This window comes from Kwoniella dejecticola, chromosome 8 (assembly GCF_000512565.2).
Source record: "Kwoniella dejecticola CBS 10117 chromosome 8, complete sequence".
Lineage (NCBI taxonomy): Eukaryota > Fungi > Basidiomycota > Tremellomycetes > Tremellales > Cryptococcaceae > Kwoniella > Kwoniella dejecticola.
This window is the reverse complement of record NC_089308.1, coordinates 504,471-532,466: the sequence shown is the minus strand read 5'-3', so window position 1 is coordinate 532,466 and position 27,996 is coordinate 504,471. Positions and strand designations below refer to the sequence as shown.

The 27,996-nt window shown below is 49.3% G+C and overlaps 12 protein-coding genes across 12 annotated transcripts; 2 read left to right on the top strand and 10 right to left on the bottom strand.

The window, feature by feature from the left end:
• Positions 1-470: 470 nt before the first annotated feature.
• On the bottom strand, positions 471-5,971 carry I303_106522 (uncharacterized protein; the record flags this gene model as incomplete). Its single annotated transcript, XM_018411480.2, has 19 exons — positions 471-551; positions 619-679; positions 753-912; positions 980-991; positions 1,051-1,144; positions 1,201-1,259; positions 1,313-1,358; positions 1,410-1,509; positions 1,565-1,611; positions 1,673-3,061; positions 3,117-3,158; positions 3,223-3,357; positions 3,423-3,974; positions 4,065-4,226; positions 4,281-4,931; positions 5,000-5,328; positions 5,468-5,542; positions 5,610-5,623; positions 5,775-5,971. 19 exons carry the CDS (start codon positions 5,969-5,971, stop codon positions 471-473), a joined length of 4,206 nt encoding a protein of 1,401 aa, XP_018259292.2.
• A 1,604-nt stretch (positions 5,972-7,575) lies between these two features.
• I303_106521 (ATP synthase subunit beta, mitochondrial) lies at positions 7,576-9,501 on the bottom strand (the record flags this gene model as incomplete). Its single annotated transcript, XM_018411481.1, has 4 exons — positions 7,576-8,363; positions 8,417-8,790; positions 8,871-9,186; positions 9,336-9,501. 4 exons carry the CDS (start codon positions 9,499-9,501, stop codon positions 7,576-7,578), a joined length of 1,644 nt encoding a protein of 547 aa, XP_018259293.1.
• A 423-nt stretch (positions 9,502-9,924) lies between these two features.
• On the top strand, positions 9,925-10,695 carry I303_106520 (mitochondrial 54S ribosomal protein mL59; the record flags this gene model as incomplete). The annotated part of the gene is made up of 2 exons (XM_018411482.1): positions 9,925-10,584; positions 10,648-10,695. 2 exons carry the CDS (start codon positions 9,925-9,927, stop codon positions 10,693-10,695), a joined length of 708 nt encoding a protein of 235 aa, XP_018259294.1.
• Positions 10,696-11,252: 557 nt separating this feature from the next.
• I303_106519 (uncharacterized protein) lies at positions 11,253-12,341 on the bottom strand (the record flags this gene model as incomplete). Its single annotated transcript, XM_018411483.1, has 1 exon — positions 11,253-12,341. One exon carries the CDS (start codon positions 12,339-12,341, stop codon positions 11,253-11,255), a length of 1,089 nt encoding a protein of 362 aa, XP_018259295.1.
• Positions 12,342-12,925: 584 nt separating this feature from the next.
• Positions 12,926-13,951, bottom strand: I303_106518 (uncharacterized protein; the record flags this gene model as incomplete). Its single annotated transcript, XM_018411484.1, has 1 exon — positions 12,926-13,951. One exon carries the CDS (start codon positions 13,949-13,951, stop codon positions 12,926-12,928), a length of 1,026 nt encoding a protein of 341 aa, XP_018259296.1.
• A 584-nt stretch (positions 13,952-14,535) lies between these two features.
• On the bottom strand, positions 14,536-14,904 carry I303_106517 (uncharacterized protein; the record flags this gene model as incomplete). The annotated part of the gene is made up of 1 exon (XM_018411485.1): positions 14,536-14,904. One exon carries the CDS (start codon positions 14,902-14,904, stop codon positions 14,536-14,538), a length of 369 nt encoding a protein of 122 aa, XP_018259297.1.
• A 914-nt stretch (positions 14,905-15,818) lies between these two features.
• I303_106516 (uncharacterized protein) lies at positions 15,819-17,539 on the top strand (the record flags this gene model as incomplete). The annotated part of the gene is made up of 5 exons (XM_018411486.1): positions 15,819-15,939; positions 16,016-16,079; positions 16,157-17,028; positions 17,103-17,230; positions 17,345-17,539. The coding sequence occupies 5 exons, from the start codon at positions 15,819-15,821 to the stop codon at positions 17,537-17,539; spliced, it is 1,380 nt and encodes a 459-aa protein (XP_018259298.1).
• A 344-nt stretch (positions 17,540-17,883) lies between these two features.
• I303_106515 (uncharacterized protein) lies at positions 17,884-18,204 on the bottom strand (the record flags this gene model as incomplete). Its single annotated transcript, XM_018411487.1, has 1 exon — positions 17,884-18,204. One exon carries the CDS (start codon positions 18,202-18,204, stop codon positions 17,884-17,886), a length of 321 nt encoding a protein of 106 aa, XP_018259299.1.
• Positions 18,205-18,329: 125 nt separating this feature from the next.
• I303_106514 (uncharacterized protein) lies at positions 18,330-19,619 on the bottom strand (the record flags this gene model as incomplete). Its single annotated transcript, XM_018411488.2, has 9 exons — positions 18,330-18,342; positions 18,430-18,484; positions 18,557-18,667; positions 18,743-18,781; positions 18,878-19,018; positions 19,091-19,139; positions 19,209-19,242; positions 19,322-19,409; positions 19,511-19,619. 9 exons carry the CDS (start codon positions 19,617-19,619, stop codon positions 18,330-18,332), a joined length of 639 nt encoding a protein of 212 aa, XP_018259300.2.
• Positions 19,620-20,306: 687 nt separating this feature from the next.
• On the bottom strand, positions 20,307-21,731 carry I303_106513 (uncharacterized protein; the record flags this gene model as incomplete). The annotated part of the gene is made up of 4 exons (XM_018411489.1): positions 20,307-20,888; positions 20,960-21,113; positions 21,232-21,503; positions 21,627-21,731. 4 exons carry the CDS (start codon positions 21,729-21,731, stop codon positions 20,307-20,309), a joined length of 1,113 nt encoding a protein of 370 aa, XP_018259301.1.
• Positions 21,732-22,375: 644 nt separating this feature from the next.
• On the bottom strand, positions 22,376-22,923 carry I303_106512 (uncharacterized protein; the record flags this gene model as incomplete). Its single annotated transcript, XM_018411490.2, has 2 exons — positions 22,376-22,406; positions 22,487-22,923. The coding sequence occupies 2 exons, from the start codon at positions 22,921-22,923 to the stop codon at positions 22,376-22,378; spliced, it is 468 nt and encodes a 155-aa protein (XP_018259302.2).
• Positions 22,924-23,585: 662 nt separating this feature from the next.
• Positions 23,586-27,498, bottom strand: I303_106511 (uncharacterized protein; the record flags this gene model as incomplete). Its single annotated transcript, XM_065969387.1, has 3 exons — positions 23,586-24,283; positions 24,344-26,384; positions 26,449-27,498. The coding sequence occupies 3 exons, from the start codon at positions 27,496-27,498 to the stop codon at positions 23,586-23,588; spliced, it is 3,789 nt and encodes a 1,262-aa protein (XP_065825459.1).
• Between the last annotated feature and the right edge of the window lie 498 nt (positions 27,499-27,996).

The following is a 27,996-nucleotide window of genomic DNA, read 5'->3' as shown; positions in this document are numbered from 1 at the left end:
CATTTACAGTACTTTGCCCTCTCATTATTATCAAGGACGGACACTGGTTGCAGTACGATGATTGTGACATACATCTTTTTGTGTAGTGTTCAATATGCAGTACATACACATACTTCACTTCACTTGCATGGTACCGTAAATCACCACCGTCATCCGTCACCCACACCACTGATGATCAATCTGGATTCGCTTTGATCACACCGTCACGATCTAGTAGCGCAGTATCACTTCGCAGAGCTATCCAGAGCCAGATCAAGAAGCACTCATAATATACAAAAATATTGATATGGAGCCAAGACTGCTTTTTATACTACCTAATTTGCAAATCCTCAAGGTATCAGGCTAGGTATATAGTAAATATCGCAAGACGATCATACAAAAACGAGGAAAATCAGAACTATATATGACAGCTGTATTCGATATGCCATTTAAATCCTAATCTATGTTCACAACCAGCCCGCATATTTCATTTAAGCATCGTACAGATGCTCCGGCGATTCAGGCTCAACTACCAATTTACCATGTCTCTTCTTGCCCAATAATCGCTTGACCTGTCAACATGAGCATCAGCTTTGATTCGAAATCAGGTAGGCCATGTCAATCAGTCAGTCTGCTCACCTCCGCCCATACTAATTCTCTCAATTTAGTCAGGTCCTGTTGTCGTTCCGGTCTATATCCCCTGTATGATCCAATCGTCCACTACCATGTGAGCTGTTTGTCCGAAAACAAACATGATGAAGCGAATAGCTCACAGCAAAAGGTTCCTGCTGATATTAGCGGCATATAACGAATTGTCATGCCTATGCTCAGGAGGTCTTCTCTCGTTGATGATCCTTTGTTTACCGCTCTGCTCGAGTGTGTCCATACTGGGAATCTGGAGTTGAGGCCAAGCTTGACCTATAGCTGCCCACCCTACATGCAGAAAACCATCAGCTGCTATAGCCGACGCACACTATAGAAGTGTGAGATCGTAACATACACCAGAATGAACCTGATGACACGAATCGTCAGCTGAGACTTCAGTAAGAAATGAATCGCCATCTGACTTACGACCATCTATCTGCATATCTTCCAGATGAGACACTCTGTACGATGTCAGATGCCTGGTGACCAAATCATATCGATGAGCAGCCCATTGGTCGAGCTAAGAACATGACACTTCAGCTCCTGCAACGAGCCCCTTTAAGAAGGCCGACTTACGTCATTACCCAAAGGAGCTAGTGATATGATTACTCTAGGAGGTTCATCGCTTCCGAGGGCTATACTCGAAATGTCAGCTGGATTATGCGTACATCAGCACGAGCTAGCTCACAGTTCCAGAGTTCCAGTAAAATCTCTTTGGCATCATGGTATCTCCTCTGTGCATCAACGTGAGCTATGATCCCTGGACAATGAAATAAAAAGCTCACCGCGTGCACAGCAACATTGATTGCACTCGCTATATTTGGGGGTACGAACAGCTTGTCGCTTGGTATTGGAGGATTCTCGCTCAGATTTCTTCTAATTAATCTGAGAATAATGATCATTTAGCTAAGATGAAGTCGGACTAGCTCAGCTGACATACCTTTTATAAGTCATCATCAGGAAGATGCTCAATGGGAACTCTTCAACCTAGTTATGTTTGGCGGTCAGCTTCTGCCACGAGCACATCTCGAGAAGAAAGCTGACTCACTTGTCTACCTAGACTGACTTCCTCCAAAGCCCTCACAAAGCTTTTCTCCTCTGCGATCAGAGCCCAAGAATACAGACGCTGCGTAAGCATGTCCCACGGCTGCCAACCTCTCATCTGGGGTAAAAGCGGGTCGATGATATGGATCATATCCCTTCGGGGCGGGGTACCTGCGTGTTTTGGAGGCGACATCATCACATTATGAGGACGCATATGAATGGTACTTTGTTGGACGGTTGTTGTGGCTGGCTTTGTCGGAGCTACTTGACTTGATGGTACCGGTTTTGTCAGCGTAGGCGGATATGCGTCCGGGGTTCCTATATAAGCGGATTGCACTGGGAATTGGTCATGTCCTACATGACTTTGTGCATTGGTATTGTAGGGCATAGTACCGGCTTGACTGTGCTGTGCACTATGTGCCGTGTGACTTTGAGGGAAAGCTGTCTGTGCTGCTTGTGAAGGAGCTGTAGTCACTCGCGCGGTGTGCACGGTGTTGGCATCCATCGGAGTAGATTTCGACGGTGGAGTGGGTCGGTGCGACCTCAAGCTTTCCGACGGTGGCGCAGGTACTTCTCGCTCATTCGGATCTGGCATAGCTGCTTCCGGAAGGGGTTGCTCGTGTATGATAGTCACTTCGACATGATCGGGACCGGGTTGATGAGTACCAGCTCGGGATGGACCTCTTGATCTCGCTTGAGTATGAACCGAAGGTGAGGGGGCTCGAGTACTCGGTCGACCGTTTGGTCCCAGACCAGATTCCGTGGGCGCAAGAATATTGATCGTAGGTCCAGTCGGGAGATGGTCGTTACTCACTTGGGGAAGTTCAACTTCTGACCCCCAGGTTGGAATATCCGCTGGATTCACATTCGTGCCGGCTCCATTTCTCGCTTGAGAAGGTGGTTGCTGAGTATGCTGAGATGCAGCCACAGTCGGAGCACGCTGGGTATACTGAGTAGGCGCTTGCGAGGCATGGTGTGAGGGTACAGCAGTAGGAGCATATTGCGTACGATGGGAAGGCATCGCGGTCGGAGCATGTTGAGAATATCCTGTCCCATTGGCTCTTGTCGGTTGGTCCATACCATGACTAGATTGAGCAGGATGCGTATAATGGGTAGTGGCCTTCATATTAGCTGGACCTGGCATAGGTGGCCTCGAGTTGTGTTCGGGATATAGGATCGACTGAGTCAGTCCTTGAGGCATGTTTATGCCGTGTGTGAAGCCTGAAGAGGGCATATCATTGAAGATCAATTCGTTGAGATATTGACTCGGTATTTCGTGGGTGGTCTGAGAGTGCTGAGTCGCCGGTCGGTTTTGACCCATATTTTCGATATCGTGCTTTTGTTGTTCCAGGGCGGTAAATTCCGCATCAAAGGCAGCCAGCCTTCCCATGATCTGTACATCGAAGTCAGCTTCGCAGTCGTTGAGTATATGTCACGGAACGACCCACATCTTGCGCCCATGCTGGTGGATCTTGGGTGATGGCGACAGTCTATCAGACAATCGATCAGTTTTAGTCATACGAATGAGCGATACGCGTGAAGGACACAGCTCACCTCAGCCTTTTCAGATGCGCTTTTCTTACGCGATCTATCCCTACTCTTGCTCCTCTTTTCCTTCTTCGGGGTCGATTGGGTGGATTTAGGCTGAGGTTCTTCGGGAATGACGGGTTCTCTGAGCCCTTCCTCAATCTGCAGCATCGCAATCATCAACTTGACTGCCACCGCAGGAAATAGCAACCCCCGATGTCACTTACCGCGCCTCTCTCCCTCAATTCTCTCAACTCAATCACTCGCGCTCTTGCAGCCCGTTGTAAAGCTTTCTTCGCCGCCTCTCCGATCAAATTCAATCTAGCAGCATCCAACAATTGGCAAAGCGTCTCATCATGAAATCTGCTCTCAGCTACCAGCTTCTTGACGTTGCTGATGGTAGTAGGAGCAACTGAACCGTGGTGCGACATCTCATACTCGTATTCGATTTCGTTCTCATCATGATCATGGACGGTATTCGGGATGATAGTAGGGGTTTTCTTGGTTCTCACTTGAGAATAAATTGTGTGTCCGTCAGGATATTCCATCAAAGTTTCTTGAAGTACAGGTTTTGGAGCCTGACTTCGGGGTGCGGCCGATCTAGCTTGCGATCTTACAGTAGGCGCTACAGAGGGAGCCTTTGGGAACGCTGGGACAGCGGACACGACAGTAGGAGCTTTCGTTGGAGCTTTGGTCGGCGCTCTACTTCTTACAGCCGAAGGAGCAACTGAAGGTGATTTGACGTGTTCGGTGGGTGCTCGAGCGGATGCAGGAGCACGCTGCATACCGAAGATTTGGTAAACCAGTCAAGCATACTATGGTGATGAAAGGAAGATTGTTCAGAACAAAGGAAAAGATACGAGACCCACCGTCTGCGCTGTCGACCGGGGTGCAGCCGGATGCGCCCCAAATACCCCAGACTCGCTGCGAGCGGCAGATTGTCCAGTGGTGCGATTGGCTTGAGGACTTGGCGTGGGACCTTTGGATGGAGTTGCTGTACGGACATCGCTGGGTATACCAGACGCTTCCTCCTAGGAGTACATCATCGTCAGCTACGAGTCGTGTCCGCTTATTAGCTGACTTACGTCTTCAACCGTCTCGACGAAAGCACTCCTATCTTCTGGACCTCTCGGACTGATACCCTGATCTTGTTCAAGTATCTCCAGTAAATCAGGACTCAATCCCAATCCTAAGCCAGCACCTGCGCTATCCCGCATAACCAGGAGTGGTCGAGGTACATTCATGCCCAATGGTACTCCGAATGGAATCCTGAAGAAGTCTGCTTGATTTGCCGAGCCTTGTGGCACTTGAGCACTTTGTCTAGCTGAGAGTGGGATCCCATTCTGGTGGAGTAGATGTCCGAAGGAAGGCCCGCTATCCATTGTATCGTATGTCTGTCTTGGTCCCTTCTCTCTGTCGTGTACCGTGTGATTTTCGAGTGCGGCCAACATCTCTTGTTCCATCTCGATAGCCGAGTTCCGCTGAGCCGCTTCCAGCTGAGCCAAAGCGGCAGCTCTCGCTTGTTCCATTGCTTGGACAAGTTTCGCTTGCGCTTCGACGTGAGAAAATGGATACTCGTGATGCGGCTTGTGCTCATGAGGCTGAGCGACTACTTCTGGTCCGTCTGATTCTGGTTTCGTAGTGGGCGGGTCTGGCGGAAGCGGATCAGTAGGCGGAGGTTTTCGAGTGGTGTACTGAGATTTTTTGGGTGATCCGGTCACGCCCGTTGCTCCAGTCTAAGCGATGGAGATGACATCAGCTCTGTGTGATCACGCCGCGTATCGTTCGAGCTGACTGTACCCACGTATTTTGACTTGGGTAAAGGGATCCCAGCTGGACCGAGAGCGCTCTGCCCTTCCAGACCAAATGTACCCATACCTATACTACTCATCCCTCCTGGTGTTTCCTCTCCATCTCCAGCGTTACCTGTTGTATTATGAGGTTTCGCCATAGCTCTCATACCGGCGCCTCTACTCAAAACCTCGCTTTCCGGTCTTTGCGACTTGACATAATCTTGAGCATCATTGTCTGCACTACGATTACCTGCACCTAGCGCTGCGAAAGGCAGAGTCGGTATACTTGGGTAGGCGAATGGGTGTCGAGATTGTGTAGGTTCTGCCATCGACTGTGGTCCTGATAACGACAGTATGCTCAGCATCGCTCAGAGATCTCGAGAAGTGGAGCGATGAATAACAGAATGTTGGAATATCAAAAGGATGTCCTGCTTGTGCGTATGATGGAGATGGACTAGCACGATGAAAGGTCGACTCACTGGAAGGATACGGTCCAAACATCCCATCTGGTACAGCGTCTTCAGCGACATGTACCCCCTGTACCCAGGGTAAGACTAAACAGAATCATCAATATCAATCAACTTCCCAATAGAGGCATTGTACCGTATGTTTAGATCTCACCTTTTGCTCGTGCGCTATTTTCCGTACACGTTTCCGTTGAGGACATAAAGATCAGTATTTATCCACAAACGGATGGAAGATTCATACAATCAAACGATTCCACGCTATTTCCTCACCCTTTTTCGACTTTTCCAGCGTGAATATAGGGAAACAAGAAACACTTACGAAGGCGTCTTGTCAGCTCTTTCACCACCAGAGCTCTTGGACTCTTTCGGTGGTGTGGATCGATGAGATACAGCCGATGGGTAGTGTTGATGCGGTGGGTGATCTGGTAATTTCTTATTGAGACCTATGAATGAGATGGGTGATGAAGGTGGATCATAAGTCAGGATAATGTATGGTATTGACATGATTAGCGACATCCCGATCTATAAGCATAGACTTGTACACAGTGAGAGGCAGTCTCAAATAACGGGTAAAGGGTATATGACATCAAATGAAGGACCTCAGACAGTCCGAGAGAAGTAAACATATATATATATAGTCAAAGCCACCTTGAACTTGATCAAAGTGCTTTGCGAAGCGATGGTATGTGATATCGCCGGATTCGGCGTACAATGACGATGATACAGCGTGATGATCACGATCGCGATCATATCAGGAAGGATGTTGGAGATGGAGATGGAAAGGGCTTTATTGTTCTCCGAGTACAACCAAGAACAAGAGTCTCATCATCAAGGGCGTTGGAATTGATATAAACCAAGGGATTGGCGAGTGTATGCACACCATGAACTCCCTTTTCAGACAAGATGTAGTGAGCGGAAGGAGGTGATCAAACGATAGGAAGGATATCATCTCAAACCCAAGGAAGAAAGCAACTCCGACTCACCATAATCAACGATCTCTACTTTGTCTTCCACCCGCCTTGGTGCTTCCCCTTTATCAGCCGCATACGTCTTCGTACTTCGTAATACCTTGGTCGCCATATTTCGTAAGGGTTCGAATGTCAAGTTCAAAGGCATTCAACAGATCAAGATACATTGGAAGGTAGAAAGAAGAGAGGAAACAAAGAGAGAAGAGAAGAGCAAGAACAAAACGATAAAGTGAGGTGAGTTTGGTTTGATGTGTGGATTAGTAGCTAGCAGATAGGTAGGTAGATGATCGTTCAACCGTTCGTCAGGTACACACATCATAGGTGATCAGTGCGGTAATGAGTCAGTATATATTCATCCATGCATGAGATGTTCGCCACCGGCCCACGTCTGCAAGTAGGGGCAAGAGTACAAGTGGGCGAGAACGGGAGAGCGAGAACGAGGATCGGTCGACTCGACCTCGAGGTAGACATGCCATGCGAATATGTCGCCCACTCGGAGTTTCAAGATTGAATTTGAGGTTGCTGATTTCCTAACACAGGCTTAGCCTGACGGAGGGAAACTTCCATTTTCGTCGATAGCATATCAAAGGATGGTCCTTTGAGCTGTGTTGTCTTGTCTTGGAATGCGTAATTAGGTAGCGATGAGAGCATAATTCGATTGATTGTTCATCAGACATCAACCTCGACTTTTTGGCGAATCGTAATCTCACGTGTCCACCTGAGTGAGCTGATGCCCGTAGACCATGTCTCTCGTCAGCCCTCAATATTCGAACGGAGACCCATACTCACCTGGAAGCATACGAGAGAAGTGTAATATTCGAACGAGTTTTCATTGCGCCGAAATTCCCGCGGCACATCCCTCGAGTCGACCACAAAGACATGTAATGCCGCATGGAACGTCTGCAAGTTGCGTTTGCCCCCGATCCAGTCTCGTTCATTGATTTCATTTTGATGGTTTGTATGCTATATAAGAATAACTAATCCTATTATCTCCCTCCGCTGACCTTGAAAATTCAGAATGCAACCAAAGTAGGAAAAGCGATCTGTAAAATGACATCCAAAAGAATCTATAAGAGACGAAACTTCCAAATTATCATATCCCTATACACTTTTTCCCCTTTGCCTTTCATATCTAAAATTCAGATCTCAAGCTTAGTTACCTTGCTCCTTGAGGGACTTCTCGTGCTTAGCCTTGACATCCTCGATACCACCGACCATGTAGAAAGAGTTTTCAGAGATGTGATCGTGTTTACCTTCAAGGATTTCCTCGAAAGCGTTGATGGTCTCCTTGAGGGGTACCAATCGACCTTCGATACCAGTGAAGACTTGAGCGACGGCGAAAGGTTGAGACATGAATCTTTGGATCTTTCGGGCTCTCTCGACGGTAAGCTTGTCCTCTTCCGACAACTCATCCATACCCAAAATGGCAATGATATCTTGGAGAGACTTGTAAGATTGGAGGATTTGTTGAGTTCGAGTAGCGATGTTGTAGTGTTTTTGACCAACAACTCGAGGGTCCAACATTCGGGATTTGGAATCAAGAGGGTCCACGGCGGGGTAGATACCCAACTCGGCGATGGATCGAGACAACACAGTGGTGGCGTCCAAGTGGGCAAAGGTGGTGGCAGGAGCAGGATCGGTCAAATCATCGGCAGGTACGTAGACGGCTTGCACGGAAGTGATAGATCCCTTCTTGGTGGTGGTGATTCGCTCTTGCATACCACCCATATCGGTGGAAAGAGTAGGTTGGTATCCTACAGCGGATGGGATACGACCTAACAAGGCAGACACCTCGGAACCGGCTTGGGTGAATCGGAAAATGTTGTCAATGAACAACAACACATCTTGTCCCTCCTCGTCTCGGAAGTATTCGGCGATGGTAAGACCGGTAAGAGCAACTCGGGCTCGAGCTCCAGGGGGCTCGTTCATTTGACCGAACACTGCAATTATATGTCAGTCATGCGATCGTGGATGAAGACGGGGTGTGACTTACCAAGAGCTACCTTGGAGTCACCTTCGAGGTTGATAACACCAGTCTCTCTCATTTCGTGGTACAAATCGTTACCTTCTCGGGTTCTCTCACCGACACCGGTGAACACGGAGTAACCACCATGGGCCTTGGCGATGTTGTTGATCAATTCTTGAATCAATACGGTCTTACCGACACCGGCACCACCGAAAAGACCGATCTTACCACCTCTGGCGTAAGGGGCAAGGAGATCGACGACCTTGATACCGGTCTCGAGCACTTCGGCTTGGGTAGATTGATCAACGAATTCAGGAGCATCGGCGTGGATGGGGGCCTCCTTGACTCCCTTGATAGGACCTCGTTGATCAATGGGTTGACCAATGACGTTCATGATTCGACTGATCGCATCAATCGAGTAGTCAGCACAAGATCGATCGCTAAAAAATGAGATCGCGGGGTGATGTTATATGAAACTCACCCAAGGGTAGCGGGACCGACTGGGATCTTGATGGGAGCACCAGTGTCGACGACCTTTTGACCTCGAACGAGACCACCAGTACCGTCCATAGCAATACATCTGACAGTGTTTTCACCCAAATGTTGAGCTACTTCGAGCACCAATCGACCACCTTCGGGCTTCTCTTGGCCCTCAGCGAATTGCACATCGAGGGCGTTGAGGATAGGGGGAAGGTTCTCAGTGTCGAAGTGGACATCGACGACGGCACCGATGACGGTCTTGATAGCACCGGTTTGGAGGTTGGAAGGGGTAGCGTAGGTTCTGGTAGAGTTTACGGCTGCATATGACGAAGAAACGTTGTCAGCTAATTGGATAAACTACACCGGCCGAAATAATCCGTAACACCTCTAGAGCTCCATACTTGCTTCTATCCTGCTCGATCTTGCCGATCTGGACTGGGTCTGACAAGGAGGAAGCCCCACTCACAAGTTTTAGGGACTTGGACTCTGGAAGAGGAAGCAGCGAACTTTGGGAGAACGTTTGAAGCTTGGTTGGCAGCGGTGGTGAAGAAAGCCGCGTTGGCACGGGCGTTTCTGAGCTGTTGACCACCTCGTCTTGAGAGACGGATAGCTGATCTAGAGACGAGAGTCATTTTGATGGTGTATCCTTTTCTTCCGTCAGGAGAGGGTTTTGAAGAAGAAGAGAGGAGAAGGGGTTGAAAGAGAAGGAATTAAAGGTTTATGGAAAGAGAGAGTGAGAGGATGAGATGGTAGTGGGTAGTGGGGGGATACGCTACGCTGGTTGGGTGGAAGTGTCTATGGTGAATACTCTACTCTGCTGCAACGGATCAAGGGTTCGGAGCGACGCGGCATTTTCACATCGGAGTTTCGGCTTTGTGGCATTTTGCTGCTTGAGTGTGTTCATCCGTTTGGCGGCGAACTCCACTCGATAGCACGTCTAATCATCTCCGAAAATAAGTTGCACGACAGATAGGTATCTTAGATGGTCGACACCAAGCCATGATAGTTGAACTCCGCAAACGCAAGTGCACTGATACATAACCACATCAAGCATCATGTCCTCCATCACTCGTCGACTGTTCAGCTCATCGTCCATCACCCGATCAACAGCCTTCGAAAATACCCTTCCTCTCGACCTCTCTTCTCCCGTTCACGCGAAACACTTGCCTAGGGTCTTACAACGACGAATAGCCAAACGGATATTCCAGCATGAGGGCGACTTACCCTCCACCCTCAACATGCAGAACCCATTCTTGCCTCAACGATTAGGAAGGAGGAGCGACTCAGATATAACTGGAGAACCGCGATATCACTGGAAAAAGTCATCCATCTCCAATCGAAGGCAAAAACAATTACTTCAATCTTACCCTTCTATTGATCTTCCCATTTCACTTAAATCACCAGTAGGCGCTCAATCAAGACCTGTCAAATGGAACACGGGTACAGGTGCAGGTGGAAGATCGACGATGACGATACATTGGACAGGTCAATTACCGCAAAAACAAGTTGAGAAGCAAATAGCAGCGGAAACCCAAAACCAAATACCCTCTTCATCTACTACTTCGGAACCCTTGACGACAGCGACGAAGGGTCTGTATAGTGGACGAAAACAGATGTTCAAGGGACACAAAGATGAGAGGAATAGGGAACAGAAATTGCAAGATCGACAAGTCAGGTTGGATGGTATGGAAAAGCGAATTAGGGAATGGAGACAGGTAAGTGCACGTCGACTACCTGTATAAGAACGTTGACTGATAAGTCCTGGCTGTCAAAATTAGGGCCGAAACGATGAAAAAATCAGGAATAGACCATCATTACCTTTCTAAGCACATTTGACCATCGACGCATAGTCACGACACAATATACCTACATGTACAATACAAATGCATTGCATACTCCACAGTATTAAAGTAATTCGTAAGCAACCGTCGTAAATCTACTGAAATAGTCAAGTCTGATCAACCCGGTCCGCAATTTTGTGCCACGTTCTTTTATCAATCGTCCTTCCTGACCATTTGCCCCAGCTCTGCGAGATCAGGAAGAGGTATCCAGTCTCTGTACGAATGCACGACCGGCCAATCCCCTTCATACATCACCGCCGTATTCTTCACTCTATCACGCCGCATCTCCAGGAGGACTACTGCTCCAATATCTGACTGATCATTTACCTCTGTACCTCCTCTCGCTTCAGCTTCAACTTCAACTTCAGCTTGAGCTGGACCTTTAACCTCGATCTCGTCGTTTTCTTTTGCATCGTCATACTGGGTTGTAGCCTTGCCCAGAACCCTCAGTCCGATTCTCACCACCTCGATAACTTCACCATTAGAAGTCTTTCTATACACCAACTGAACCTCGAACGCACACACTCTCTTACCTTCTCTTTTCAACTCCATGCTCGCCCTAGTAATACTTGGTCGATCTTCCTCGCTTCGATGTTCAGCCTAGGTTTAAGCGTCCGGATTTTGGTCAAAAGCATGTTCATCACTCCGTCCCAAGGGATATTCTGTCTCTTATCGGGAATATCCATTTGTAGCTTCTCGTGAGGAGCAGGGCTCGAGAGGTATGTATAAGGTTGAAGTAATAGCCAGTCTTGCGGATCTTCCATCAATCTCATTGCTACATTCTCGATAGTGCTATTCGGTCGAACGTGGATTAAGATCTCAGATAAAATTCGATGACCTAACTTAGTATCACCTGAGTTCGGTATTGCGTGTGCACTTGACTTTGACTGTGTATTGGACTTTGCGTCTGGACTTGGACCGGGGATCTGAGCAGGACTGACCTTGGGACCTGCAGCCTCAACTGCTTCCGCTGAGGAGGTCGAGGATGATCTAGGAGACGATGATGGATTAGCAAAGAATATACTGATTTCATTTCGCTTCGATCCACTCTCGTCAGGACTCAAATGCCGGCCTAGGAAATGGAAGAGCTCGTGTCCCCTATCTCGAAGAAGTCGGATACTCAGTTCGACCATTTCAACGGTTTTACGCCTTCCCACATAATTGAGCTTGAGGTCGAGGTTCATGACATTTCCGGACACTGCCTTTGGCTGTGATTGTGATTCTGATAATCTCTTTAACAGCCTTTCGAAGCGACGTAAGTTGTATTGCAAGTACTCTTCGGAAGTTTTCAATTCTTTCCGGCCATTGGAACAGGTGCAGCTGGAGAGTTTTAGTTGATGGGGCGAAATCTCCCACGACGGACCTGGAGTGTTCTTTCCTTTCGTTGTGCTCAGCATCGGCTCATGGGCGTGTTGCGATTCACTTTTACTTAGATTCGAGGTGGGTTGGTTGTTCTTGTCCCGAGTGAGCTCTGGGTCAGCCAAGGACGAAATGGACAATCCCACCATATCAAGGTTGATCTCATCGGTATCGTCATGAGATAACGCGGAAGAGGAAGAGCCAGAGGGAGAGAAAGAGGTGGACCAATCACTATCGCCATGCCTAGACTTTCCGCCACCGCTGGGGACCATGTCGGAAGCGTGATATATGCGAGAAGTTGCTGAGTAATCGTCTTCCACCCTATGAAGGCTACGGTCAATGAGGATTCTTGTGATAAGATCCTTGTGATAAGATCCTTGTGATAAGATCAAGCTTACGGCGAGAAAGAGGGTGGGAGGGATGCCTTGTCGATTTCATGCTTACATATACCCGATACTGTACAAGGCAGATTCGTCCCAAGCATCGAGATCAGTCTTACTGTAGGTGGATACTGTATGAAGGCCATGGAGGGTTTCAAAGGATGTGCACGGATGACGTTGATCAACGGATCTCCCCCGGCAGACGTGTCTTGTCTATTGCGATTTTCTTGACGTCGTGAGGGGAGCAAGTCATCCCAGAGGAAAGAGTTGGGCGAGCGGGAAGTTGTAAATTATCTCTGAGTGATATCTGCGTAACGTCACTTGGACGCGCCATGTACTGTACCTGACATTGCCACAGCTGGATCGTCTTGTCCAAGAGCAGGGCTAGGTGTCAATGACAGGCTGCATTTGTCAAATATCATATGTCATAATTGTGCATGATCCTCATAGACAAGCGTTTCAGCTTAGCAGACCATCTATTTCGTCCAGACTGGAGGAGGTATATCGTCTCTATAAGAATGGACAAACGGTTCTTCTCCCTCATAACGAACTACCACATTCAATATCATTTTATTTCGAATGGTCATGACAATCTCCACCTCTTCGCATCCTGGATCATTGACCCTTTCATCCGCGTTCGTATTCGCACTGGTGTCTGTGGCTGGGGCTGTGGCTGGGGCTGATATCGAGGTGTCCAATTTGATCGAGATCGCTTCAACCTTCTTATCACGTGTCCTCCTATAAACCATACCCCACGAGAATCGGACTACCTTCCTTCGATCAGAGGACCGCTTCAAAACCAGCTTATTCGTCTCTTTGAGAATGACTATCATCAAACGCCCTCTGTCGACCTGGAGTGCCCGTCCTCTCGCTAGCTGAAGTACCTCATTAACAACCTCGTCGAGCACACCCTTTTTATCGAGGTCTGCAACTACCACGCATGCCTCGCTCGAATGCGGTGCAGGAGGAGACGAGATGCGTGTGGGCGTCCAATGATAAGGCTGATTCAATATCCAATCCGTCCAATCAGACGCTAATCTGAAGCCGACATTCTCTATTGACAAATTCGAAATAGAAGTCGATTTCATGTTCGAACCGCCTTTCAACCTGACAGACATCTCTGCTATCCACTCATGCCCGACATTCTCACCTTCAGAAGGCATCAAAAATAAGATACTAAACCCCTTACGACCATCCGTGAATTGCCTACTTGCCATATGCAGTAGCCCGTCCCCTCTGTTCTGCCCTGTGACTTGGAGGATGTGTCTCACAGATTCAACGACTTCTGGAGGTACTTCGATATGTATCGTGCGAGTCCAGATTTTGTAGAATCTTTTCAGGTTGATTTGAGAGACATCCTCAGGGTTCCGCTTAGGATCGAGAGGACGATGGGTACTGGTACATGGGCAAGTGTGATTTGAGATTCTCGAAGGTGAGAAGCGCCATCGTGTCGCCATTGAAGACCGCGAGGCCGGAGTCTCTTGGATCGTTTCAAGGGGCATTGACGTTGGCTGGTTTTGCGGTCCGACCGTTTGGACGGTAGTGATTCTCGGCCCCTGACGAGAGATAGGATGTTTGCACGCTCGAGCTGCTAGAGCTGTCTGTACGAGGTGGGGAGCTGTAGGAAGTTCCGTTCGTGCGGAGAGGTTCGGTATGAAAAGTCAAGCGTGGAAGAACGTGGGATCACACAGATCTGAGCCAAGTGGCAAGGGTCAGGAAATAGTATATGTAAAGTGCCGAAGAGAGGCCAGATGTAATCAGAATATAGGGACAGGGCAGATACTGTGACTCGCTGTCAGGTTATGAGAGGTGCAAGTGCAGAGCTGGATTATCTTCTGGACTTCATCATTATCAAAAGATCCTGAAGACCAAAACAGAGAGAAACAAAGGACAGACGCCAGGAAATTCTGGTGAAAGGTAAGACATCGTATTCCCTTTTCGCTGATCATTGCGCCACTGGCATCAATCACCCTCAACTTTGTACTGGTCCGGGTTGTTGATACATACCAATTTGTGCAGCAATGTAGTGAACGCAGAAAAGATTGATCAGTATATATGCATAGCATGTTATACTGCATCCAAGCGGTTATCCATTTTGTTCGTCCCTCGATACGTTAGGTACTCGCGGAACGCTTGAGCATCCTTGATTGGTGCGTACTTGAGAATTGAAGGATGACTGCGGATGTGTTTGACGTAACAGCGCATCGGCAGCTTGTGTAAGCTGGACTAGTTGATCATCGCCACCATCACTCTCTGCACCAGCGAAGACGTCGTCGTAAGCTTCTGCTAATACGTCCAAAGAGGTCGTTGAGGATCTGAGCGAGCGCGAGGGGCTGGCGACACTCGAGTCATAGGGTGTATGTGTCCGAGAGCTTGATTGACTTTCATGAGCAGAAGGCGGGGCCGATAACAAGCTCGAGCGAGAGCTCGATAGTTGATCATGAGGCTGGGACATGTTTTCAAAAGACGTCGATATATGTTTCGATATGAGTAGGCGCAATGAAACATAATTTGACTGGCGTCAGTAAACTTTACTTCGATTTCTGTTTATGTAGTTTTTTCGATTGTGAAGAGACGGACTTATCTGGTGCGATTGATGCTCCGCCCAGGGCAGATAAGGTAATCGCGGATCAGAAATCACGCGACCTTCTCGAAGCAGCTGGAATTCCGGTCCTGACTTACATTCATGCCGGATCAATCCTCTTCGGATCATTGCATGAGGTCATACTATGCTCCCCTCTGTTGCTCAAAACGAATGGATGTCTACTTCTGAGCACGAACGTCAAGACAGCTGTCTCCGACATGTTCGGACTATATCGTATTTCAGCACCCGCTGTGTCTTAGTAGGGAAATTAACAGCATACGTACCAAGGAGGGCATGAGCTCGTCAGTCGCTACTAGTAGAAACAGCTGTACTCTAAGATGCGCCTCTCGGCTGTGGATTAAGCATATCTTTTTCTCTTCTCAAGCGCCACACATCGTGCCTCATTCGATTGGCAGCAAGTGGAGGTTGGACATGGACATGACATGACGTTTTTCCACTTGAACATTTTCTCAACGTGACTAGCCTTTCAACATTAACGCAATTAGCCAAATCTCACACTTTGTCCGCACTCCGACTGATGCATAGCCCCGCCTTGGCTTGAGACCGCGACTATCTTGTGTACTCACTGTCACCTTGACCGATAAGCAATAGTGGTCGAAACCCGCTTATATCTATCTTCATAGTTCCTTTGTGTTACCGGATACTCGACATCGCTTTCAGTCCGACCGTGCGCAGTAGTCCTAATGCGCCGTCCAACAGGTGTTCATTGTTAGCGAGCAATACGACGGATTCTGCAGGAGCTTCTGCGTGAATTGCGGTGAGAAATGCTGGGAGCACCTTTCTGGTTAGGCGCTTTGTGCCTGATCGGTCAGGCATGTGCGAGACCTCATGTAGATAGGCAGGACTTGGTAAGAAGGCAAGATGTACCATCTTCGTCAGCTGCAGGTGAGTACATCTTCCCGCTCGAGAATTTCTTACAGTCGCATGTCTCGCTGGTCAAGCTGATTGATTACCATTCTAGAGAGCGCATCAGCTACTGTCTCCCCTGCCCCTTCGCCTGAAGTGACCCCTTCTTCCGCGGTCGAGTGAGTATTGAGTATTGTGACCTCCATCATTGGTCGAGAAGCCAGCGGGCTCATGAATCACCTGCTTCCGGGTAAAGGTCTTCGGGTGTCGGATCCTCAGCCGTTACAGCTACACCATCACCGAGTGGATCTTCACCCCTGCCGTCATCATCGCCTCCTGACCCGAGCTCTGCAGCGCCGGCACCTTCTTCGGAGGTACCTAGCTCAGTCGCCCCATCCTCTGAAGCTAGCTCGGCTGCGCCATTATCAAGTCCTGAGGCCACTCCGTCTCCTGCCCCATCATCAGCAGCATCTTCTGAAAATCCAACGCCATCTTCCTCCGCTCAGCCCTCATCGATCGATCCTTCGTCTGCTGCCGAGTCGAGCACCATCGGGTCGTCAGCCGCATCTTCGGCTTCGCCGTCTTCACCTTCAAGTACGTCCCTCGCTTCCTCTATCCCAGTCGTCTCTGCACCGAGCTCCACTCAATCCTCCCTCCTCTCGCCGTCTGCAGTCGTTTCTCAATCGCAGAGTACTTCATCGACTATCGGTGTTTCTCCGTCGTCCGCTTCCCCTTCTTCTGCTTTGGGATCCATGTCGATCAACCCTTCCTCTTCTGCAGGTTCGAACACAATCATACCTTCTTCCGCTACAACGCCAGACCCGGCAGCGTCATCAGCTGCATCAGCGAGCCCATCCGTTCAACCTTCGTCCTCGGCCTCTGCGACTGATCAGCCCACTTCGACAACAGTCGCTTCTTCGCAAGCTTCTGCAGCACCAGCTCCGTCAACCACTCCTACACCGGGTGGACCAATAACAGCTACAGCCACCCGGACATTCACTACGCAGACCGTAGAGACTAGCAATGGAGTAGTCACGACGAGACAGTCAGAGGAGACCGTGGTCGTGGTTGTGACAGCTGGCGGAGGGACGGCAACCCAGACCGCCGTACCGACTGATGATGGACAAGGTGAGTGTATCGCCACGATCTGGATATCCCTTGCATCAAGCACCTTACAAGGGCTGATCTTGACGTCTCTGTAGCCGTGGTGACTGTTACAGCGACCGACCCAGGAGCTACATCAGGCTCAGACGGAGGATTAGTAGTAGTCACCGTGACGTCCACCGGAGAAACAACGGATCAAGCCGGGAGTTCAGGTATCGTCTTGGTGGTGAGTTGAACGGAATCATGGATCCTTCTGAATGTATTCCATGTATTCCATATCGACAATTCGCCTCGATCGACCCCTCACAAGTTCACAAAGCTGAGCTGTGTGGCTTTCCAGACAAGCACGATACATGCCCAGTTGACCGTCGTCGGAGGACTGACCGTCACTGCGACCAGAACAGCAGGAGATGGGGGATCCCTGCAGACGGGCTCAGCTGGAAGACTGGACATACCCTTCATCAAAAGCGGATCAGGATGGATAATGGGAACTATAACGGCAGCAGGATTGATATTAGGCTTGGTGGTGGTCTGATGGCAACCTGGAATGACCAGCAAAATGACTTTTGCAAGTATCAACGAAACAATCATACGTTCTCCTCATCTTGGTACCTGTTCCTCTGTTGACCGCGATACACTCTCCTCCACCTACCTGATCTTCACCGGAACCACACTCAAGTCAAAAAGACAAAACGATCGGACGATTTACCTATAATGCGATACAAGACATAATGCGGAACGACTCAATATCGCGGACAGAACGGATCAACGGATGTCTATCAGTAAAACTGTAGCTATATAATCATATCATCGACATAATATAACATAACATAACATCACATACTCATGCACATACTGGGATGATAGCATCGGAGCGAATCATAATCTGGCTAACCACGTAGGTCTGCCTCCCCACGCAGGCGCAGAGCTACTCGCCGGTAATGGCGCAGACACCGAAGAACCAGCCGGCACAGCAGGTACGTTTGAAGAGGCTACACCAGCAGGTATATTCCCACTTCCGCCTTCCACTGGCTGTCCGGACCCTTTGCCCCATATATTACTCTGTGCTGGACCTCCTTGGAGGTTGCCGCTATTATCGCCCGGTGTAGTGTCCATCTTCTTGGCTGACGAAGCTGGTGGCGGATTCAGTCCGGAACCTTTACCGCCCGGACAGAAAATCACGGTGTACTGCCATGGCATGAGTACGTGAGCGAAGTCGGTAGATGGGATTCATGATTGACGACTCGATGAAAATTGATGGGATGCCAACGATGAATCTGGCTTACAGATGGGTTGGAATCGGCCGGACAACCTAGAATGGCGTCTTAATACATATCGCTGATCGTCGAAACACCGACACGCACTTCAGCCACTTTCCCATTGCTTTCCGTCGAGGAGAAGGCATAATGCAGAAAATCGACTTACTCGTCAGAATAGACATAGGCAGTCTTACAGAGCGATTTCATCTGCTTGTAGAATGCTATACACATGTTTCCAAAGTCAGCTGACATCAAATTCAAGAGTCAATCAGGTTTATGAGCTGGGAATTTGCGAATATAGGTATTAGGGCAATCTTTATGGTCCACAGCTACCCCATTCTTGACGCAACACGAGGGCGAGTCGGCTATGTCTGCACTGACTAATTGACCCGATGTTCCGTCCTCTGCACAGGCAAAATCGGGTTAAATCTTGGAGCAATGCATATATACCGAGTACGAGTAATATGGAGTTGACTTACGGAATTGGATGGCATTCCCACAAGCTGAATTGCAGCTATCTAAACAGTCACATTATACGGTGAGCTTAAAGCTGCAGCCTTGTATGCTGGCCTTTCGAACTGCAAATTTTGAGCAAACGCATGTTAATGACCCACATATCTTATCGGACCCTTTGGGAAAGATCAAAGATGGATCACAAACTTCCAAGAGATCTTGAGTGGTCCCGCACGATGCAGTCGGACAGCCTGCCGTGGCGGTGATCTGCATAGGGAAATTATACCCGTCGACAATCGAGACTGAGTGCAATCTCAGTATATCAGCTATGTCGACACGCCAGTAAGAGGGCGTCGGTATTCGTGGATACTGACTATTATACGAATCAGAGTTCATATATGCGTTCATGGTGAACTCGGCCAACTGCGACAATAAAACAAACAGTATGAGCGTATGATCATATCAGAATTAGATATGATAGCTGATACGCACCGTGGCTCCTGCTGCTCCATTCTTGACACCATCGCTATTGGGAAAGTGTCAGTATCCGCAAGGTTCAGCCTTAGACTACAATATTGGTTTACAAGAAGTTTGAGACGACTGACCATCCACCTGGACAATCGCCTACCAAACAAGTCGAACCCGCTCCTCCGCCCGAACATCCACTTTTAGCCCAAACACGACCGACTGCCCCTGATCAACACATATTTTCAGTACATTTCCTCTCACTGAAACGTCAGTATAGGAAGCGAATAAAATAATGTCAATATTTTCAGAGGTGGAGATTGACTTACATCCATCAGGAACATAAAAAGTGTATGTCCCTGGCTGCTGAGCCCAACTTCCCGGATGAGGTGATCCGTCAAGCTTGGTGGTTCCTCCCTGAGGAGACGCTATCCCCATGTTGAGTGTCCCAGGACACTGATTGTCGATTGTGATCGACCTTACTGCCTGAGCGAAAGATGCAAGATGAGGAAGGACAACAAGCGCTATTGAGATTTGTAAAACCATCGTCGGAGTGCAGAGCTTTGTTGGTCGCAACACAGAGATTGAGTTGTTGTCTACGACATATACTGCAGCCATCTTATACGTTTCTAAGAGACAATATCGAATGTATCCTTTGTGTAACACCCAGCTGTACAGTATGGACATCGAATATTGGACATTCCGTGGAACGTAGAGAGCCTGCTTTTTATAGATACACGATGTACATGATCAATCCAGCACCGAGATTGATCAATCACCATTCTCAATGAGAGTAGACAATGCCTTTGATGACCGATGATGATGTGTTAGTTCTACGCTATTTCCACTCGTTTAAGCAGTCAAAGGGATCTCAAGAGTGGATTGGCCAGTATGACACTTGACCCTGGCATGATCGAGGCGCTCATGTACAGTTCCTCAGAAAGGAAGTGAGGGGGATCTAGGATCCCAACATGAAATAGCTGATTGTGGTAGAGAAAGGCCAATGTTCAGGTCACACTGGAGCGTATGACGCTGGAAGGCATGAGAACTCCCCTTCCAGAGGGGATGCATCATGAGATACAAAAGCTACAACCTTCACTACAGTGTGTAGCGTATTCCGCTTTTCTAGTCGAAACCTCTGGTCCAGGCGTAATTGATAGCCCAGTTGAGTTTCTGCGAAGCAGTCTCCGACCAAGGGACACTCGTAGCGACAGCTCCAACCGGTGCCACAGGTGAGACGGACGGGACAGTGGCGATGGACGGCCCGCCTTCAGCTACACTGCCTGCCCCGTTGGGTTGGACGGCTTGGGAACCGAACGGACCAGCAGGCGGAGGGAGAGTAGCTGAATCGACTGCACCAGGAGCAGCCGAGGGCGCTGTTCCGAAAGAAGTGATCGCGGCCTTAGTACCGGATGGTGGCATACTCGCAGGCAAGGAAGCGGCCGAATCGGCCGGTACAGAGGGTACAGCGGGGTTCATTGAAGTCGACAAGCCAGCAGCAGGAGGTACTACGGCTGTGTCACCTGGCTGGTACCCAGCAGATGCCGAAGCAGCACCTGTCGGAACGGCAGAAGAGCCGGCAATAGGTGCTGAGTCGCTAGGTGCACCGCTGGGAGGGGCGGAGACAGGACTGCCTTCTGCAGGATTCGCGGGATCGGCAGCGTCATTAGGTTGTGGTCCGCCGGATGAACAGAAGGTAATGGTGATCTACAAATCCCCAACCTCTTGTCAGCCACAAAACCCGCTTAATGGGGGGATTGGAGGAGGTGATGACTCACCCCAACATTATCGGCCAAACACTGTACAGGAGCGCCTCCCTCCGTGGCGGAGTCGAGGAAACCACCAGGACAAGCTTCGGCTGAGTCGCCCGTACATGGCGAATTGGCGTGGAAAGGCGTACATCCGTCGAAAGTGAAATCCATAGAGTATTGGCTGGGATGGAGGCAGCAACATTACTTTTCAGTCTCCGAAAAGCAGGACGACTTCGAAAGCAGGCGTAACAGGATAGGACGAAGGGGGGCGGGGGAGCGCGAGGATGGATACCACTTACAATTGATGATTACCCAAACTGGTTCCCAGCTCATCATCGACTCCATCTAACAAACTATAATCCGCCGAGTTCTGCATACCGTCCTGAGAATTAATCAGGGTGAATTCGACTAGACCGCAGTTGAGGCCATTATCACCGCACGCCACGCCGTCAATACCTGACATCCAGGCTAATCCGCCTTTGAGCGGGCCAGATATCGCTGATGATCCAGAGGGGGAATGATTGCCTTCATGGACGAAGACTGCTTCTCCAGATCCACAGTTGTTGACCATCTGCAAGATCAACAAACTCCATAATCAGTTGGATTGGGATTGCAAAGTTACCGGATCAGGCTGCGTAAGCATATGCCCAAGGAGGAAGGGTCAGGGGAAGGGGAAGGGGCCAAGGGGACATACGGTGACTTGGTGAGACTCAGCTTGTCGTGCTGTAAGGGCCGGAGCAGCGGCAACGTGAATGCCTGCATTCGCGCCCATGAGGGAGAGGAGGATAGCGGATAACATGGTAGTCAGATAGGTAAGTGAGTAAGTAAGCGAGTGAGAGTGGGAGAGGGAGAGGGCGTGGGATGTTCAGTCAATGAACAGTTGTCGGAAAGGGATGTAATGATAATGATGGGAGTAATGAATTTTGAGCTGGTCTCGACAGGTATTTATAGGTTATTGGTCAGTACCGGTTTCTCGGTTTCCAGTGCTTGGAAAGCGGATTGGCCACCCCGTTTGATCGATCAGCTAATTTGTTAATAATGATGAGTACCCTCAATTGATGAATATCTCCTCGATAGCCCTTTCAGCGCGCAGTTGCAGTCAACGGTATTGATCAGCTAAGGTTGAGATACCGAAACATCGAAACACCAAGAATGGGAAGGTCACCCGATCAGTACTCTGCAATTCAGATCAAAGGACTGTGCTGTATATTGGAAGGAGGGATGACCAGCGAATCACCTTGATTGGTGATCTGCCAAAGCTAATCGAGTGACATCCCACTCGGACTCCTTTGTGGGACAGATCAGATTGGAAGTCAAATCGAGTCTAGACCCGCCATGAACGTACATTCCCAACATTTGGTGACGCTCACACCTCAAACGTAAAGGATGGACAGAGCCGCGGACCTGCACTTTCGCACTTGCTGCGAAGCGCTACTACTACTACTATTCTTCTTCCCGTATGAGCGGCTCTCTCCTTTCAATCGATACAACGCAATATCAATCACAAGTTCCGATTTCCGATCCCAGGTACAGTCAAAACAACTCACTACTCACTCATTCTTCTTCGATGCCCGTTCATTCCCTATCATCTCCGGCCTTACATACAGCACAAAAATCCTCCATAACAACGGGGGCAACAACAACCCAATACTTCCAATTGCTGCCCTAGTACTCAATGCTCCTTTCTGTTTCGAGGCTTCTAGAGCTAAGATAGGAATGAGCAATACCTCTCCCATACCTAGAGTCCAATACGTATTTCTCCTTGAAGGTATATGTCTCGCCCCGTATATCAGTGCCGTCGTAAGTCCGCCAATGATCACCCCGCCGAACAACCTGGCGAAGAGGACGGTGGAATCGTTGATTTCCCCTGGATCACGGAGGAGGAAGGAGAGTGTACCCCGCGTGTTGGTTAGCAGGGGAAAAGAGAGGAGGTTGAGGAACGCTTCGAGCAAGAAGGCTTTTCGGACGGTCGAACCGGATGGATCGGGCATGATGAGTGATGAGTGATGAGCGATGAGTTTGAAGTGAGTCAATTTGAGGGGAACCAAAGGTGTTGTATTTGTATAACTATACAGAGAATCACTTGGATTGCTGGGTTATGTTACGTGAGAATACTACTACTGTATATCGTTCGAAGTTCGAAGAATATTGTTCAACAAGCAAGCCATCAAGTGTGATGTTGTATTAGCGCATCTGACGATGTTCGATCTGGTGGAAATTCCAATAATATCTTGCATCCATCCCATCGGCCCACTTGTCACTTGTCGATCGCTTGCTTGACGTCATCTCCTCATTCCGCACTTATCTAATCTCGCTGCGCCCCGTTATTTGGTTCCCAATTTCCTCGGAGAGCCAAGGTGCTAGCTAAATATTCATGCATCTTGGCTGATGATATCGATATTGAAAAGAACAGTAGATATGGTTCCAATGCATGTGGATTAAGAAGATCCTCCTATGAATTACACTCGATATACTATATACAACTACAGAAAGATAATCCAATTTTCCATCGAGATCCATCAAACGACACTCATCCACCTTCACACATTTTTCATGTGCATTCTCCGTCATCAGCTCCCTCCTCTCACATTACAAGTCGTCTCGCACCAATTCACGAAAAGATCATACCATTGAGGCGCCACCTATACTATAACTATAATTCACTATGAAGCATCACAACACTAGCTTCTCTCCACATCCTTCCTCCATCTTCCGTATCTTCGTCCATACCCCATTCTAGACCCGCGTCATCCATCTCCTCTGCTCTTCTCGCCAACTCACGCTCGATCCGCGACTTCTTCCTCGGCGTAGTAGCTACCATCCTCAAGAGAGGTCTGTACGAGGGTGTAGTTAATCTGGCGGATGATGCTGCAGAGGAAGAAGAGGACGAAGGGGTGATGGAGATTGACCTGGAGCGAGATCTGCCTTTTATCGTCCTATTGAGTGGTTTAAGTTGCGATTGTAGGTTCGACGCCGCTGATGTTGAGCTCTTCGGCTCAGTCCTTCCGATTGAGGGTGTGATAGGCGTCTCCAGTCTACGCACAGACGCAGATACCGAAGCGAAAGTAGAATCGGACACGGCGTCGAGAGCCAGCGCAGGCACAGGCGCAGGCGCAGGAGCAGGTGAAGGGGCTAGGGTGAATTGTTTTATCGGTACAGGGGGAGGTAACATGAGCCCGGTGGTATTTGACGAATCGCCGCCAATGACACTTCCACCTCTCCTCAGGGCAGGGGATGATCGGTTGCGCACCGTTGGTCTGAATGGCGGAGGAGCGGAGGAACCTGTACTGGGTGTCGGCGTGGGCAAAGAAAATCGGTTGATCGAAGCAGAAGACGCCAAAGTTGGTTTTGCTATTGACATTGATTCAGATATTGTTGGTGTAACTGCTGAGATGTTCGACAATGAATTACCTAATGAAGGAGCCAAGGCTTTGATCATTCCTCGAGGTAAAGAGCCTGTATGTTCAGGACCCAGCTGAATACCGATATCTCTAGCTCGGACGGACCACTCATTCCGCAGTGGACTTGCACTGCACGAGTATCGGTCGGCCCTTATACCAGGTGAGGAAGATCCGAAGTACGGCGACGATCCAACTTGCGAGTGGAGGGAGTTGCCGCTTAGCGATGCGCCATCCTCGTCACTCTGGTCGGTGTCTTGCAAAGGATCGGAAGACTCATAGCGGACTGGTGATCGAGGCTGTAACGAGAATCTGGCTCGTTTGATACTTCCGCTACTTGGTGGGCAGGAGGCATCCGACGGACGTCGTAGAATACCTCTTCTCGGTAGACTCAGGGGCATATTTTCGCTCATTAGAGATGAGCTTCGAGCTCCGTCCACTGAGGAAGGAGGCGTAGGTCTGTAACCGATAGTTGCGCCTCGGGTCGGAACTGTAGAGAATTTCTGGGTGGTCGGTGATTCTGCAGCTGCTGTAGCTGACAGGGAAGGCGACGGCGTAGGATGTACAGGTCGAGTCGAGGGAGTGAATATCGGCGGAGACGATGGCGGCATCGAAAAGGCAGATAACGAGCGAGTCCTCTCTGCCTGTTCACCTCCGTATAGCATGGGCGAACAAGGCTCAACAGACGAAGTGGGCGGAGGCGATGGCATATGCGTTGTATTGTACGTTGGCGTCGCTCTCACTAGATGAAGTCCATTTGACGGCATCTCTGAGGAAATGACTCTTTTTCGTTTGATCCTATCGCCCTTAGAATGCAGAGGAAGTTGAACTTCAGGTGTTCGTCCAGGTGTAGTCCTTTTACTGTGCGGGTTCGGTATGGTACTTTGCTTTCTCGGCAGCCCCGAGTTCCCTCCATCTTCGTCCGTAGAGAAGTAACAGAATTTAATCCAAGCTCTGCCTTTACACCACCAGGCTTTGTCCTTCCTATCACCACCAGCATCCCAACATTGACCGCAGTACCTTGCGCGTCCACTCTTCCTGTAAATCATACTCTGGCAATATATATCGGGATCTAAATCATCGGGTCGTCCAGAAGGCTCTTCGGGATACTCGCTCGTAGCTCTAAAGGGAGTGGTAGCAGATCGACCACGTTGTTCAGTCTCGCTATCCGATATAGCCGCCACCAGCTTACTTCGACGATTGGGCTTCCTCCCGACCGAAGGCGAATTGTCCGTGTCTGATTTATCTGTCGTCAGGCTGTGCGCCCTGCTTCCTGATCGTCCCACCGTGCGCCGGCGATCAGGACGCGACGATCCAGAAGTAGCTCGTTCCACAAGACCGGGCTCATGATCCGATCGCAATTCTGCTTGCTTGTCTCGCCCACTCGACTCGAACAAACACCGTGACGGTCCCTTCCGACCCCGACACAGAGCAGCTTTGTCTGCTCTTTCGCCACCAGCCTTCTTGCATCGCTTGCATAATTTGATGGCCCCTGATCGTGATTTCCATAATCGGGTGTAGTAGGGCGACACATCGCTAGCATCGCCAGGCGAGACAGTCATGGATTGAGCAACAGCGTCCTCAGATGGTCGTTCACCGATCATTCGCGATTTGCCTTTGATGCTCGCCCGATACAGTGAACTTGTCCGACCGCCTCCATTCGATGAGGATGTGAGAGTCACAAAATCGGCCGTGGTTTGACTTGACGGCGATGGCGACTGGGGTACGTTGCGCCCGGAGCGGGACGAGGAGATTTGATGTATACTGTGCGATGAGGGCGAGGGAGAAGGAAGGGGCTCAGGCGAAATCTGGCGTGCTGAAACGGGCGAGGAAGTTCTCGAACACAAGTCGTCGTCTGGCGGGGGAGAGTCGAACAAATTAGCCAAGGACGGCGCCGACACGGAAGTCGATATCCTTGCAGGTGCGACTCGAGGGCGTCTGGTCGTAATCGACCCAGGAAGGGATGCTCTTCGTGGCCGGACAGGGATAACGACTTCCAATATCTGCCGCGGGCGAGGTTGAGAAACAGGTTCAATTGTATCATCCGTGAGAGGCTATTTTGACTGAATATGAGCATATATTGCGCAAGATTAAAAGAGGAGAGAGCAAAGAACGTACTTCTACGACGGTGACAGTTTCCCGATCAAAAGACCCCCCATCGAAAGTCGATAACTCCTCAACGACTCCGTCACTGCCCAAAAGCAGCTCATCTTCCGAAGATTCCTCTACTTCCCCTGCTTGCTCGTCGTCCGACAAGAAAAGGTCCTCTAATCTCGGTGGATTCACATAATTTCCTCTTGACCTGGGCGAGAGTAGCGATTCATCTTCATCATAGGAATCAGAGTCTTCCGATAGGGGCATATCATCGTGTCGTTCTGAGTCCACCTCGTTGTCTTCGACATCTGTATCTCGACCGAAAAGCCGTTGTTGCTCGGCTTCCAATTTTAGAAACTCCTGTAAATCACTTTGCGCTTCGGGTGTATCCCAACTTTCGTTCCTCTTCAAGAGCTCGGCTTCTTCCTCAAACAACGGTGTATCAGAATATTGAGATCCCAGTCCAGATCTCTCATCCCACTGTCCCAGCTCATCTTCGTCACTACCATACTCGTACTCCGTTTCTCCCGGAGTTCCACCAAATAATGATGATCTTTCATCTTCGTTCTCGTCATCCGAGACTTCGCCAAATTCTCTTCCTTCATATTCTCGAAGTTTACCCCTATCTCTAGTAATTTTACCGGTACGCAAGTCGATCTCGTCATCGTCTTCTATCCTGATCGAACCGTATTTCTCCTTGATCAACTCCCAGGCGGATTTGAGCTTCTGCTGAGAATCAATCTTCCGCTTCGCTATCTCTTCCTGTCTCCTCTCTTCGTCCGTCTTTGGCTTGACGGAGTGAGAACGGATCCGACCACCATTGGGGAAGAGTATCGGTGTGGATGCTCGACCTAACAATGAGGGCGTTGAAGATCTTCTGTATGAGGACGAAACGCTGGAACCTCGATACAGGGATGGGGTGGCTGATTGACGGTACAAAGAAGGAGTGGACGATCGATTGCACACCGAAGGAGTTGATGCTCGAGAGGATGAGGGTGGATCGGAATGAAGAGAGGTTGTTGAGTGGGAATGCGTCAATCGAGAATGTTGGGCGGTGGGGGCTTGCAAGACCATAACTTTGATTCTTGACGCGGCGCTCCCATGAAAATACGAGAATCAAGCGATGTCAATGTGGGACAATTCGTCCTCTTCACGACGAAACACGGGCCATCGCTGTCGCTGTCGCTGTCGGCTATGTTTATACTGTGAATGCTGGTGGTCAATGATGAATGTTATTGTGTTTCGAAATGATAAAACGAGCCGGATGAAAATGATTTAACATGTCAGTCGAAACGCGTCAGGGCGCACAAGCTCATTACGATTCCGATTACAATTCACTTTGTAATCCTGCATCCCTCGTTCTCGTGATTTGTAATGCGAATAGCAAAACTCGTAAATCATCGCGAGGCCCCGGATTGAGCACTGATTGAAAGCAAAGACAAGAGCGATGCATCCCCTTTCTGTCCATGTCCATGTCCTCATCCTACCATAGACACCAGTGTCATACTCAAGACCTTCCTGTCCTGACAGACAGAGCCGACCGAGCCTCGACAAACATCAGGTCGTACAGTC